The 13,313-nt window shown below is 40.6% G+C and overlaps 1 protein-coding gene across 4 annotated transcripts in view; it reads left to right on the forward strand.

Annotated features, from left to right (window-relative positions):
- The first annotated feature begins 219 nt into the window (after positions 1 to 219).
- The window catches only part of TUSC3 (tumor suppressor candidate 3), a 213,113-nt gene continuing 200,019 nt past the window's right edge, over positions 220 to 13,313 (forward strand). Inside the window, exon 1 of one of the 4 annotated variants that reach the window (XM_062213666.1) lies at positions 220 to 400. In XM_062213666.1, coding sequence (XP_062069650.1) covers positions 263 to 400 — 138 coding nt within the window. In that variant the 5' untranslated portion in view covers positions 220 to 262. Of the gene's footprint in view, positions 401 to 598; positions 787 to 13,313 lie in introns of those variants that run through there. The other 3 variants (XM_062213664.1, XM_062213665.1, XM_062213667.1) reach the window with 3 other exon arrangements.

The following is a 13,313-nucleotide window of genomic DNA, read 5'->3' on the forward strand; positions in this document are numbered from 1 at the left end:
AGCTCGCCCCGCGCCCCGGTTCCCTCGCCACGCCCACTTCCTGCCCCATCCCGCTCCTTTCCAGGTCCCTCTCCCGGTGAACCGGATGCTCTGTCAGTCTCCTCCTCCACGTCCTCGGCCGCCACCCGGGTCCCTCGCGAGGCGGCTGCCACCCCGAGGGCCTAGTGCGGAGGCTCCCCGCGACTGGCCTGGCGAGCGTGAGGCGCGGTAGGAGCTGGGCGCGCACGGCTACCGCGCGTGGAGGAGACACTGCCCTGCGGCGATGGGGGCCAGGGGCGCTCCTTCACGCCGCAGACAGGCGGGGCGGCGGCTGCGGTACCTGCCCACGGGCAGTTTTCCCTTTCTGCTCCTGCTGCTGCTCCTCTGTATCCAGCTCGGGGGAGGACAGAAGAAGAAGGAGGTAGAGCGAACCCCGTTGGCTTCCCCGCGTGGGGCGGGCCGGGTTGCTAGGCAGCCTCGCCGCGTTGCTAGGCAGCGGGGCGGCAGGGCGTGGGCGATGGCGGCGGCGGGGCGTGAGCCGCGTGGGTGGGAGGCCGCGGGGCGTGGCGCCTGGGCGGCGACCGGGGTGGCCGGGTCCTGGCTACATAAGCACCGCGCCCGGGGTTTGCTTGACCGTCTCTGACCCCCTCACCTTGCAGACCTGGGGCTCCGTGTCCGTGGGCGAGAGGCCACACTTGTGTGGCCAGCAGGGTGTGTGGTAAAATTACCCTGAGGAAGTCCCTTGTTTTTACTCCGCTTCCTTCGATGTTCTTGTAAGGACACGGCATACCACACTGAACGCGTGTAGTAAGTTACTCTGTTTTTCTGCGTTTTGAAGCGTTCTGTTGCATCCGGTGTAATTGTGAGAACGAGGTCGGTAGTACGGCAGTTCCTGTCAGAAGTTCGGATCGCCTGAGTGCCGTCTTAGTCCGTTGGTAACTTTGAGGGCGGAATTTGAAGTGATTGAGTACGTTTAAAGTGATGGCAAAGTCGTGGGTTTCAGTTACCAATAAATGATATGGCAGCTTTAGAAAAAAAAAAGCTTATTTTGGGAATGTAATCGGGGTTTTTAATTGTGGGCCATTTTGATAATACAGTTCCAGACGGTTTTCCTGGTGAGGTTATACACCTACACGTGACTCGAGTGGGAATCAGGGTCAAGGTGTTACTAACATTTTCTTGACAGTGAGAAAAGCAGCCTCAGGTGAGAAAAACAGCCTCCGGTGAAAAGTATTTGTTTTCTCTTTAAACAACTCTGAATTCAGTATCAGCTACTTCTCTTTAGTTTTTTATCTTAGTGTATAAAATTCCTGGTGGTGTTCTAGAAAGTGTTAGTTTTTACATTTATAAATAAAAGTTGCAGAGTTTTCTAGTACTTTTTGTTTCTAGGCCCTGTTTCGAGAGTTGTAGTTTTGATAGTTCATCAGGAAGAAGGGAGGAGGTTCAAATGTATCAAGGTGTTTTTTGTGAATTATCAGAGCACCAGGCAGTAAGAAATGAGGAATTAGGAAGGTTATTACTACACTAACTGAAGGAAAAAGGATTTAAAAAGTACTTGTTCGTAGCATCTTACCAGCTCCAGTTGCACTACTAAAATGTGAAAACCTGTGATAACTTAGCATCATTTTAAATTATGTATTTTTATGAAAATATTTTTTCTAAAAGTTTTTAAAAGTGAAAAATAAAGAATACATTGTGGATTAAAGAATGTTTTCCAAGACATTATTTTTCATAAGCAAGAGAGACTAATACTAATATATTAAAGTGGAATAACAAATAGATAAGCCTCTGATATTTTATGAGTGTGTGTCTCAAATATTGACTAGAAATAGTACACAGTTCACACACCGGGGTGAAAACATTCTACGCTGAAAATGATGAGAAATGGTTTGTCATCAGTGCGGTACTTTTCAAGAAGTATTCTAGGGTGGTTTTGATCAGACATGATTTCTTCCTTGTTAACTCAGCCTGAGGCTCAGGATAAGGTTTAACACCACTGAGCCAGAAAGTATAGCAATTGGAACTTATCATTAACGTAATAAATACCAATGACATACGTTTCATAATAGTTGACATGGCATGAATAGTGTTTTCCTTCTTTCTCAGCAAGCCATTTTGAAGTCTGAAGTTGATTTTAGAATTAATAGATGTTAGTTGCTTTTAAGGAAGTAATAATTCTGACAGCAATAGTTAACACTTTGGGTTAATCTAATTTGATTATTTGAGAAGCAGAGAGAGATCTAGTGAGCAGATGCGAGAGCATGCTCCTGTCTGCTGGTTCACTCCCCACATGCCTGAAAGCAGTAGGAGCTGAGAATTCAATTCGGGTTCTCCCATGTCAGTGATAGGGACGAAGTTGCTAGTGCCATCACTGCATCAGCGGGAAGCTGGAGTCAGGAGCCAGAGCTGTGTATCCAAACTAGTTACTCCAGTGTGGTTTATAGGCATCTTAACTGCTAGGCTAAACCCCCACCTTTGCCACTGGGATCTGAGTCAGACTGATGGTCCAGTTACAACTCAGCCCCCATTTAAATTTGTGACACTAGCCAAATCACTTAACATCTCAAGATTATTTGGATTGAATAAAGTGTACAGCGCAGTGCCTATGGCATAGCAAATAATTGGTAGCTATTATCACGTGTTCTTAATTTAAATGAAAGCATTTAAATTAGATAGCATGAGATTTTGCAATGTGATATACTGATTGGGTTTTTCTAAATAAACTATAATAAGTTACATGGTCTCTGAAGTATATGATCTGTTATTATGAAATAGTGAGATATCCAATTTTTAGGTTGTGTAATACTTTCCTTGGAGGGAGTTTTTGCATCACAAAATTGATAGTGTTCCAAGGATTTAAAAAAAATTATTTTTGAATCCCTGGAAGTGAATCAGAGAGTGCATGAGGTAACCATAGGTCTTCCCAAGAATCTTACTGGAGGGCCTCCAGGGGAAGATGGCAAACTGGATTCCCGGCAGGAGCATCAGCATCATGGTGCCCTTCACAGACCTCAGGTCCATGTGCGATTCTACCATCTGGGTTTGCCTCACTTTGGTCACTAGCACCTTGGTGATGTTGAGCAAAAAGAAGAAACTGACCACCATAGCCAGCTTCACCAGGCCATAGATGGTGTGAACAAGGTGGGTCTCATTTTGTGTATGAGTGGGTGAATACCTATATGTGTATGGATATACATACGTGTGTATGCTGCTTCATGAAAAACATTTTCTTTCATTAAATTAGTTTTGTTACTTCTCTGCTTAAGAATATGCTCTTAAGAGCCAAAGCTGTTGGCCGGTGCCGTGGCTTAACAGGCTAATCCTCCGCCTTGTGGCACTGGCACACCGGGTTCTAGTCCCGGTTGGGATGCCGGATTCTGTCCCGTTTGCCCCTCTTCCAGGCCAGCTCTCTGCTGTGGCCCGGGAGTGCAGTGGAGGATGGCCCAAGTGCTTGGGTCCTGCACCCCATGGGAGACCAGGATAAGCACCTGGCTCCTGGCTTTGGATCAGCGCGGTGCGCAGGCTGCAGCGCACCAGCCACGGCAGCCATTGGATGGTGAACCAATGGCAAAGGAGGACCTTTCTCTCTGTCTCTCTCACTGTCTACTCTGCCTGTCAAAAAATAAATAAATAAATAAATAAAATAAAAGAGCCAAAGCTGTGGCGCAGTAGGGTAAACCTCCACTTGCAGCAGACTTTCCATATGGACACTGGTTCCTATCCCGCTCCCCTATTTCCAATCCCGCTCCCTGCTAATGGCCTGATAAATCAGTGGAGTATGGCGCAAGTGCTTGGGCTCCTGCACCCTTGTGAGAGACACAAAGGAAGCTCCTGGCTCCTGGCTTTGAGTCCGCCCACTTTTGACAGTTGTGGCTATTTGGGGAGTAAACCAGTGGATGGAAGGCTTCTCTCTCTGTGTTTCTCTCTGTAACTCTCTGCCTTTCAAATAAATAAATCTCACAAAAAAATGTTCTTCATTAGTGAAGAGAATTAAGAAAGCTATTTTAATGAAAGAAACGTTTTCATGAAAAAGCATAAAGGTGTGTATATATGCATACACACATAGATAGATATCACACCCACTCATACACAAATGGAGACAGAATGGTAGAAAATATTTGCAAACTATGAAACTGGTAAAGGATTAACATCTGCAGTCTGTGAAGAGCTCAAGAAACAACAACAGCAATACAAATAGTCCATTTAAGAAATGAGCACAGGACTTGAACATTTTTCAAAAGGGAAATTCAAGAGGCCATCAGACATAAGAAAAAATCCTTAGGATCACCAGCCATCAGGGAAATGCAAGTCAAAACCGCATTGAGTTAGAATGGCTCTCATACAGAAATCATGAAAATAAATGCTGGCGAGGATGCAGGGAAAAAGGTATCCTAATCCACTGTTGGTGGATGTAAACTACTATTGCCAATGTGGAAGACAGTATGGGGATACCTCAGAAAGCTGAAAAATAGATTTACCATATGACCTAGTAATCCCACTCCTGGGAATTTACCCAAAGGAATTTAATTCAGCATATTGATAGTTTACTCTACCATGTTTATTGAAGCTTAATTTGTAATAGGTAGGATGTGGAATCAACCCAGATGTCTGATGACTGGATAAAGAAATGTGTGTGTGTGTGTGTGTATATGGTGTGGTGTGGAATACTATTCAGCTGTAAAAATGAACTCCTGTCTTTTGCAACAAAATGAATGCAACTAGAAACCATTATACTTAGTGAAATGAGCCAGTCCCAAAAAGAAATACCATATGTTTACTCTGGTCTCTGATAAATAATAGAAGCTCAAAAATGTATAGGAGTGAGATTGACATCTTGAGATTCGATGATTGTTTACAGTCCCTGTCTCTACTGTTGAGGAACAGTTTTTTTCTTCTGTTTGTTGAACACTTAGTGTAGGGTTAATCTTATGGGTATAAAGTAAACTGAAAGTAGATTATTGTAAAAATTTAGAGTGGGAATAAGAGGTAAGATGAGGAAGGGTAAGAATGTGGGTGGGAAGTATCACTGTGTTCCTATATATGTATACAAAAAATACATGAAATTTGTTTACCTCAAAATAAAAAATGCTCAAAAGAAAGGTGTCGGACCTTCACCAGCGAGGGTCCAGTATAGTCACGACACGGTCACTGTTCATCGGTTCTCAAGGAACTTTCACTTGTGGGGGCAAAAGTAAAGTGGGGAGGTGGGGAGAGGAGAAAAGAAGAGGAGGGGCTGCGGCGCTGGCCGCCCAGATCCCAATGTCCCTTTATGCTGATATCCAATTAGATGAAAGGTCAAAAGTTCATCTGTTTCACCTGGTTCTTCCTAGTTGTTTATGCAGAGTCCATTCTGTTTCATCTGTTTCACCTGGCTGTTTTCGTAGGCCTTGTGGTCGACCGTTTTCGTAGGCCTTGTGGTCGACCGATTGCTGCAAACTATGTAGATGAGGAGGTTCTCACAGGTGGCCAGCCTGCGGTTCCCCACAATTAAGTAAACATGTACAGAAAGAAAATGGAGATTTTTTTTTAAAGTCATTTTCTGTAATTACATTGAATACAGTTATTGAAAGCTAATACTTTATTCCTCACTTGTGTTGAGTGATGTAACTTTTTTGGGAGCCTTTTGCTTCTTCATAGTACATCATTTGTGTATCTAGTACATCTGATTTATTTTGACAATTACTATTTTATATTTAACACTGATCAGTTAATCAGCCACCTTTAGAATGGTTTTAAGCTACAATGACCTCTTCTGATTATATAAAAAGAGCTCAAATTCACTAATGATTTCCAGTAGACTTATCAATGTTGCCATCATAAAAAACAGCTATTATAATAATTTACTCTGTGCAAATAATGTGATTAGTTCATAGTCTATGATATGTGGGCAATAATGAATGCACACTATGAAAAATTGAGGGATTCATAAATATTTCCTAAAAAAATGTTTGCTTAAACATTTGTATTGGCTCTGATGTAACTATGTGTCATTAATTTTCTTAAGAATATTTTACACTGAGTTGTACACTTATTTTTAGTGGCACAGAAATAGTGAATAGAGACTTTGCTAGTGAATGATAAAAACGTAGAGGATTTAAGTAAACAACGAGTGTTACACTTAAGCAAAGAATTTAAGTGGAAGAAAGTTTGAAACATGGTCCAGCTTTGAGAAATGCGTGGTCATTATGTCAACCTTTACACACAGATGATGCTGATGTCAGGTGGTTGTTTAGGTTATATTATGTATACCATAATATCTTGAAGAGTGCTTGGAAATGACAGGTCTTTATGTAGAATAGCCAAAGCTGCTTCTCAGAATGCCAGTTACTGTGTTGCTAGTGCATTCAAATTTATTACTCACATTTAATAGAATTTCCAGTGCATTTGCACTGGTTTCTTGAGCTCAAGTCATCACAGAGTAACATGAAGAAGGCCGGGTGATGCCCACATAAGTGTGGAAAGTTGCACTGCAGGAGAGGAGTGTTGTGCTTAGGGAACCCAAATCTTTTTAAGTGGGCAGTAGGTTTGATTGACTTCCATGCTGTAGGGAAGCATTATCTTTATTAAACTTGGGAAAAATTTTAAAAAATAACATTCTCTCTGTCTCTTTTTTTTTCCTGGAGTAAGACTTCACAGTTATGCACTACAGGAACATCATTGGAAGGAAGGTACAGAACAAAGTCAGTCAGTACTGCCACTTGCAAACTGTATAGAAACTTCTGAAGGACTCTCCCCATATAAGACACAATTGGTCAGAAGAGAATATTTTCCTCCACATTACAATAGGCATGTTCACTACCATTTATTCTGCATGTCAGACAGAGAGAGGGAAAGAGTCATAGCATGAAACAGCCACCAATGAATCAGCTCTTAAGCTTTAGCCGTGTTTTTTCATTCTCATTAGCACTAAATATTGAGTGTGTTTGGATGCGAGTGTGATCTGCTGTGCCTAAAACTGAGGTTGGTTACTTCAGTGATCTCTAGGGTTCATTTAGTGTATTAGGCTATTATGATTGCTTGTTGCCCTAAGAACCACTCCTGGACCATCATGCTAACTCTACCAAGATGAACAGTTTACTTTCAGTTCAGTGTAGGAATGACATGCCCCCTAACTAGGAAACAGAGGGATGATAAACAAATGTGTGTATTTGCTATAGAACTGGGTCTGTGTGTCTGAGAATGTGCATGTTCACACATCTTTGTATTTCTGTTTGACTTTATCCAGTTTTTATTTCTGTTTATCAGGCAAGATTTCTGCAGGTCCTTAAATTGGGCACATCTAAAAGGGAACTCTTAATCCTTTCCTCTGCACCTGGTCCATCTGTTTTCTCATTGGTAGTAACAGTTTTATTCTGTTCAGTGCTGTTTTATGGGAAACAAATGTTAACAGTGTAATACATGTTTATAGTTCTTCTGTATTTTGCAGATATTACACAGGAATATAGGCTCCAATTAATCTCATGGGGGATTTTATTTGGATTTAAGGAGAATGTCTTACAAAGATGATGCCTATTATACATACATATGTAAAATACATATAAATATTTAGTATGAGTATTAAAGCTTCAAAAATGTTCAAAACAATAGACATATATACATTTTCACAGTGGTGGTTATCTCTCTGCCTACCTTCCTATTTCTATTTAATGATGGGAGAAAAATGTCAGTCAAAAGCCTTAGAGTATTTTGAAGAAATAAAAATCATCATAGACAGAATGTCATTCTGCAAGCATTGATATACTGAAAAAAAGTTAAAGGTGAAAAGTTATTCTTCATTGGCCTATTTTTATTGCTATTAAAATTTTGTTTTTAGTATATAAAAATACACACCAAGTTTGGCATTTGCGGTTGAAGAGGAAATTTTCTGTCTCTTTAATTCCATCATGAGAACTCAAGTACTTTTAATGGAAAGGGTAGAACAAATTATGGCATTGATTTTTATTAATGGAAATGTTTCATTTAGAAGTATATTGAAAGCTGTTAGATTACTATTATTGCCAATATGATTTTAGGAACATTTTGCTTTAGTCTTTTCTGCTTAGAAACAAACAGCAATCCATTGGTAACTTAATTCACATAAGTTTTACAGTAAAATTTAAGGTACAAAATTGGTTAAAAATTATGTTTGCTTAGTATTCATATTAAGTAATAAAGTGAGTGGAATATCTTTTTTTTTTTTTTTTTTGACAGGCAAAGTTAGAGACAGAGAGAAAGGTCTTCCTTTTTCTGTTGGTTCACTCCCCAAATGGCTGCTACAGCTGGCATGCTGTGCCAATCTGAAGCCAGGAGCCAGGTGCTTCCTCCTGGTCTCCCACGCAGGTGCAGGGCCCAAGCACTTGAGCCATCCTCCACTGCCTTCCTGGGCCACAGCAGAGAGCTGGACTGAAACAGGAGCAACCAGGAGAGAACCGGCACCCCAACCGGGACTGGAACCTGGAGTACCTGCGCGGCAGGTGGAGGATTAGCCTAGTGAGCCATGGTGCCGGCTGTGAGTGGGATATCTTAATATGACTTATCAAATTTATTCAGTTGGGTAGTTGACCATGAGATATTAATCATATTAAGAAAATGAAAACAGGGGCCAGCATTGTGGCTTAAAGGGTAATACCAGTACCTCCAAAGCCTGCATCCCACTTGGGTGCTGGTTTGTGGCCTGGATGCTCCATTTCCAGTCCAGCTTCCTGCTAATGGCCTGGGAAAGCACTGGAAGATAGCCCAAGTGCTTGGAACCCTGCACCCATGTTGGAGACCTGGATGAAGCTCCTTACTCCTGGCTTTGGCCTGTTTCAGCTCTGGCCATTATAGCCTCTTGGGGAGTGAACCAGTGGATGGAGGAGTTCTTTCTCTCTGTTCTTTGCTCTCTGTAACTCTTTCAAAGAAAGAAATAAATGAATCTTTAAAATGCAAGTAAAGTAACAACGAGATAGAATGTTAGTCATTTCACTTGTATTATTGCAGTGGACTGAATTTTCCTTTCTAAAATTCATAGGTTGCAATCTTAACCCCCACTGGGATGGTATTGGAGTTGGGGACTTTGGAAGGTGCTTGGGTCCTGAGAGAGGAGTCCCCATGAATGTAATAATTACTCCTATGAAACAGACTCCACAGGCCTCCCACTGTCTTTCAGCCATGTTGAGGGTTCAGTCAGTCAGAAAAGTCTTGAACAGAACCTGATCATGCTCCCATCCTGACCTTGAACCTCTAGAACCTTGAAAAATGTCTGTTGTTGAGCCGGCGCCGCGGCTCAGTAGGCTAATCCTCCGCCTTGCGATGCCGGCACACCGGGTTCTAGTCCCGGTAGGGGCACCGATCCTGTCCCGGTTGCCCCTCTTCCAGGCCAGCTCTCTGCTGTGGCCAGGGAGTGCAGTGGAGGATGGCCCAAGTCCTTGGGCCCTGCACCCGCATGGGAGACCAGGAGAAGCACCTGGCTCCTGCCATCGGATCAGCGCGGTGTGCCGGCCGCAGCGCGCCTACCGCGGCGGCCATTGGAGGGTGAACCAACGGCAAAGGAAGACCTTTCTCTCTGTCTCTCTCACTGTCCACTCTGCCTGTCAAAAAAAAAAAAAAAAAAAAAAGTCTGTTGTTTCAAACCTTCTAGTTAATTGTAATTTGTTACAGCAATCCAAAGTAAGACCATTCTATGGGAGTACTTTTAAAAAGTTTATGGAAATGGAATTAAAAGATTATTTTGATGTGAATAATTTTGAAGTTTATGAATATGTGGCAGTCTTCAAAAAGTTGATGGGAATTACTTATTATGAAAAATCGATTCAAGAATTTCAAAACTGCGAAACTTTTCGCCAAAATGAAATTATCTTTTAGTTCTTTTTTTCTTTCATGAACTTTTTGAAGTCCCCTCATAGATAATCATCACACATCTGTGTACAGTAGTTGTGGCAGACAGTTTTGTTTGCCTAACATTTGTCTTTGCTAAGAGATCCTTGATTTGGTTTATGTATTGGAAGAGGCTAAGATTATGTATTTATTTATTTGCTAGGCAGAGTGATAGAGAGAAATGGAGATAACAGAGATAAACATCTCCCATGGACTGGTTCATGCCCCAAATGGCTTCAATGGCCAAGAATGGGCCTAGCTTAAGTCAGACGCCCAGAACTGCATTGGATCTCCTGTGTGGGTGGCAGTGGCCCAAGTATTTAGATCATCTTCTGCTGTCTTCCCAGGCCAGTTAGCAGGCAGCTGGATCAGAAGCAGAGCTGCCAGGACTTGAACCTGCAGTTTGATATGGGATGCCAGCCTTGCAGGTGGTGGCTTAACCTACTGTTCTACAATGCCAGCCCAGAAACTGAGACTATTGCAAACATTAATTTTTATTAGACAGATGTCATCATGATTACTTTGACAGTTTATACCTTTTTTTTGTTTGTTTTTGTTTTTAGGGTTGAAAAAGTTTATACAGTTATGTGAGGCTTTTGGAAAGAAAGCCTCTAAGTTAGAGGAACGGTACCAGTGGAACATGGTCAAATACTATCATAATGGCACTGACTGTTCACTTCCCACAAACCACAGGCTTTGATGCAGGAGCATAGTGCAGTGCAGATCATAAGAAAATCATAACTGAAGAATGTGATTTCTTTATATTGTATCACAGAATGTTAGAGCAGGAAAGTCAGATTTCAGTTTAGATAACAAAGCTGGGACAGAAATGACACCAGGCCCTGACACCAGAGTTTGTATTTCCATTTTCCATGCTCCATTATTGAATATGCTGTCGGGGGGGGTCTTACTTTTTCCCTATTCCTCATTTTCATTGTATCTCATTACTGCCGTTGTTCTTCCTCTGTCTCCATAACTAATCCTTTGTGGTATGTATTTTTTAAAATTCAAAAATTGATTATAATGATTTGCCAGATATAAATTCAGCCTATTAGTACTGCTAAGTCTCAGTTGCTTTGAGAATATAATTTATAAATTTAGTGCACCTGTTTCTTTATGAAACTGTTTCAGCAAATCACATTAGATTATGTCACCAGTAACATGTGAACTCTGTAATCTAAATGCAGAGTTTTGGGATTAAGGGTCTATTATATCTTTCTCCCCCAAACTGTTTCTCTTACAGCCCCTAGCTCTAAGTAAAGCACTCACACATCCTTGCCAAAGCCAGAAATTTGGGCACACTTCACTCAGTTTTACAGCTTTTACTCTTGAACTATTTTTTTTTCATCAACTCTACCTCCACCCTACCAAAAGTTGTCTCCTGAGACTTCTCCAGTCTTTGAAAAGTGGTGTTTAAATGCCATTGGCCTGTAGGATGTAGTCCAAACTTCTTTGTGTGCAGTAACAGGCTTTTCCTGAGTGAACCATTGGCCTCTTCTCCTGTTTGATATCTCACCTGTGTACATGCTTTCCTTCAGTTGGCAACTGTGGCGAGGCACTCTCTCTCCCCTGTTTTATATGAGGTACTCCTCCGTGCTCACATGGTTGGATCTGTGTGCTTATCTCTTGAGAGCACTTACATGAAGTGTTGTCTCCTGCCTGTCATTCCCTTATTCTACAAGTTGTTTGAGAAAGAGGGATACATTTTTTAATTAATATCATTATATATACATGTATGTGTATGTGTGTGTGTATGTATGTGTATCTTCCAGCTTGGTGCCTTCAGTGCTTAAATGCTTAGCAGATTACCTTGGTCAAGTTATCTTTTTAAGACTCAGTGTTCTCATCTGTGAAGTGGAGATCGTTTGGTAGTCCCTACTGTAGAGTTGAATTGAATGAGATAACCATACAGACTACTTAGCATAGTGCCTAGATTGTATTAACATGCTTAATGAATGTTAGCTTTGCTGCTGGTAGTGATAAATGAATTAACAGTGTGAATTGTCAAGTTTTTGTAATGTTAATGTCATATCAGTTATTTTTAGGCTTTAATTTTCTAATTCTTTAAAAAGATGCTTTTATTTATTTGAAAGGTAGAATAACGGAGAGACAGGCAGAGCAAGAGAGATCTTCCTTCTGTTGATTGATTTCCAAAATGGCTACAGTGACCTGGGCTGGGCCCAGATACATTTATATAGATCTAGATATATGGTTGTTTTGACTATGTAATGATGAAGTGAAATCAAATGATAACTTACAAGGTATTACAAGTTTTTTTTTTTTTTTTTAATAGGAATGAGTTCTAGAAAATGAAATGTAGCATATAGTTCCCTTGGTATAAACTCTGTTATTTTTGGTAAGTCACTCAACAGTTTTCCACAAATGCAAAATGAGAGGGTTGAATAAAATCGGGACTTATGAACCAGAGGAAAATAGCAAATTATTATTCCTATTGTTTTTCTGAAATTATATACTTTTCATTTATGGCAGAAATGCATTGTTTCTGGCATGGAGATCTTTAACTTATGAGGTTTTTGAAAAGGTTAAAAATTACTTGAGGAGGCCTTTGCTTACACTTTCTAGATTTAAAATTAGATATGGTAATAGAATGATTTATATTAGTTTTTATATCAAAGCTGTTTGTATATCTTAGAAGTTACTCATAGTAAAAGCTCTGTTTTGATTTGATTAAGACTCCCTTATCATAAAGAAGCCTAAAGAACATTAATTTTTAACAATTTAATTGAGTTATATGATCTGTAGGTAATAGCCAAAATTAATTGTGGTTGAGCTATTTAAGTTGTTTGACTATCAAATAGCAATTAAATTTATACTCATTACTTTTCCTTGTTTCAAATATCTAATCTACAAAGCCACAGAAATAAAATAAGCTGTTTTTTTGTATACTACGATAGCTTTCAAAGTCCTTTGTATATGTTACAATTTCAGTTACTCATGATAAACAAGGAAAGTTATAGAAGTTGTAATTTATCTGAGTACAGTCATTATTGCTTATCTCTGTGTTCAGGATATATTTTAAAATAGTAAACATAAGATACTGCACTTGCCAAAAAGGAATTAAGGGCATGGAATAATTCTGTTTCCCTTTTCTCTGTATTCCTTTTCCTTGGAGTTACTTCTGAAAAGTTGTATTACTTCGATATCATTTCTTATGTTAGTCTGTTTTTATACTTTTCCAGGGTTCTTCCATGACATAGTGAGTAGGTGATCCTGGCAAGCTTTTTATGCTATGGTTTGCTCATTTTTTAAAAAGATTTATTTATTTATTTGAAAGACTTACACAGAGAAAATAGAGAAGGAGAGGCAGAGAGGGAAAGAGAGAGGTCTTCATCCACTGTTTCACTCACCAGTTGGCTGCAACAGCTGAAGCTGTGCTGATGCGAAGCCAGGAGCTTCTTCTGAGTCTCCTACATGGGTGCAGGGGCCCAAGGGCTTGGGCCATCCTCTACTGCCTTCCCAGGACATAGCAGAGAGCTGGA

The sequence above is a fragment of the Lepus europaeus genome, chromosome 16 (assembly GCF_033115175.1).
Source record: "Lepus europaeus isolate LE1 chromosome 16, mLepTim1.pri, whole genome shotgun sequence".
In the NCBI taxonomy this organism is placed as follows: domain Eukaryota; kingdom Metazoa; phylum Chordata; class Mammalia; order Lagomorpha; family Leporidae; genus Lepus; species Lepus europaeus.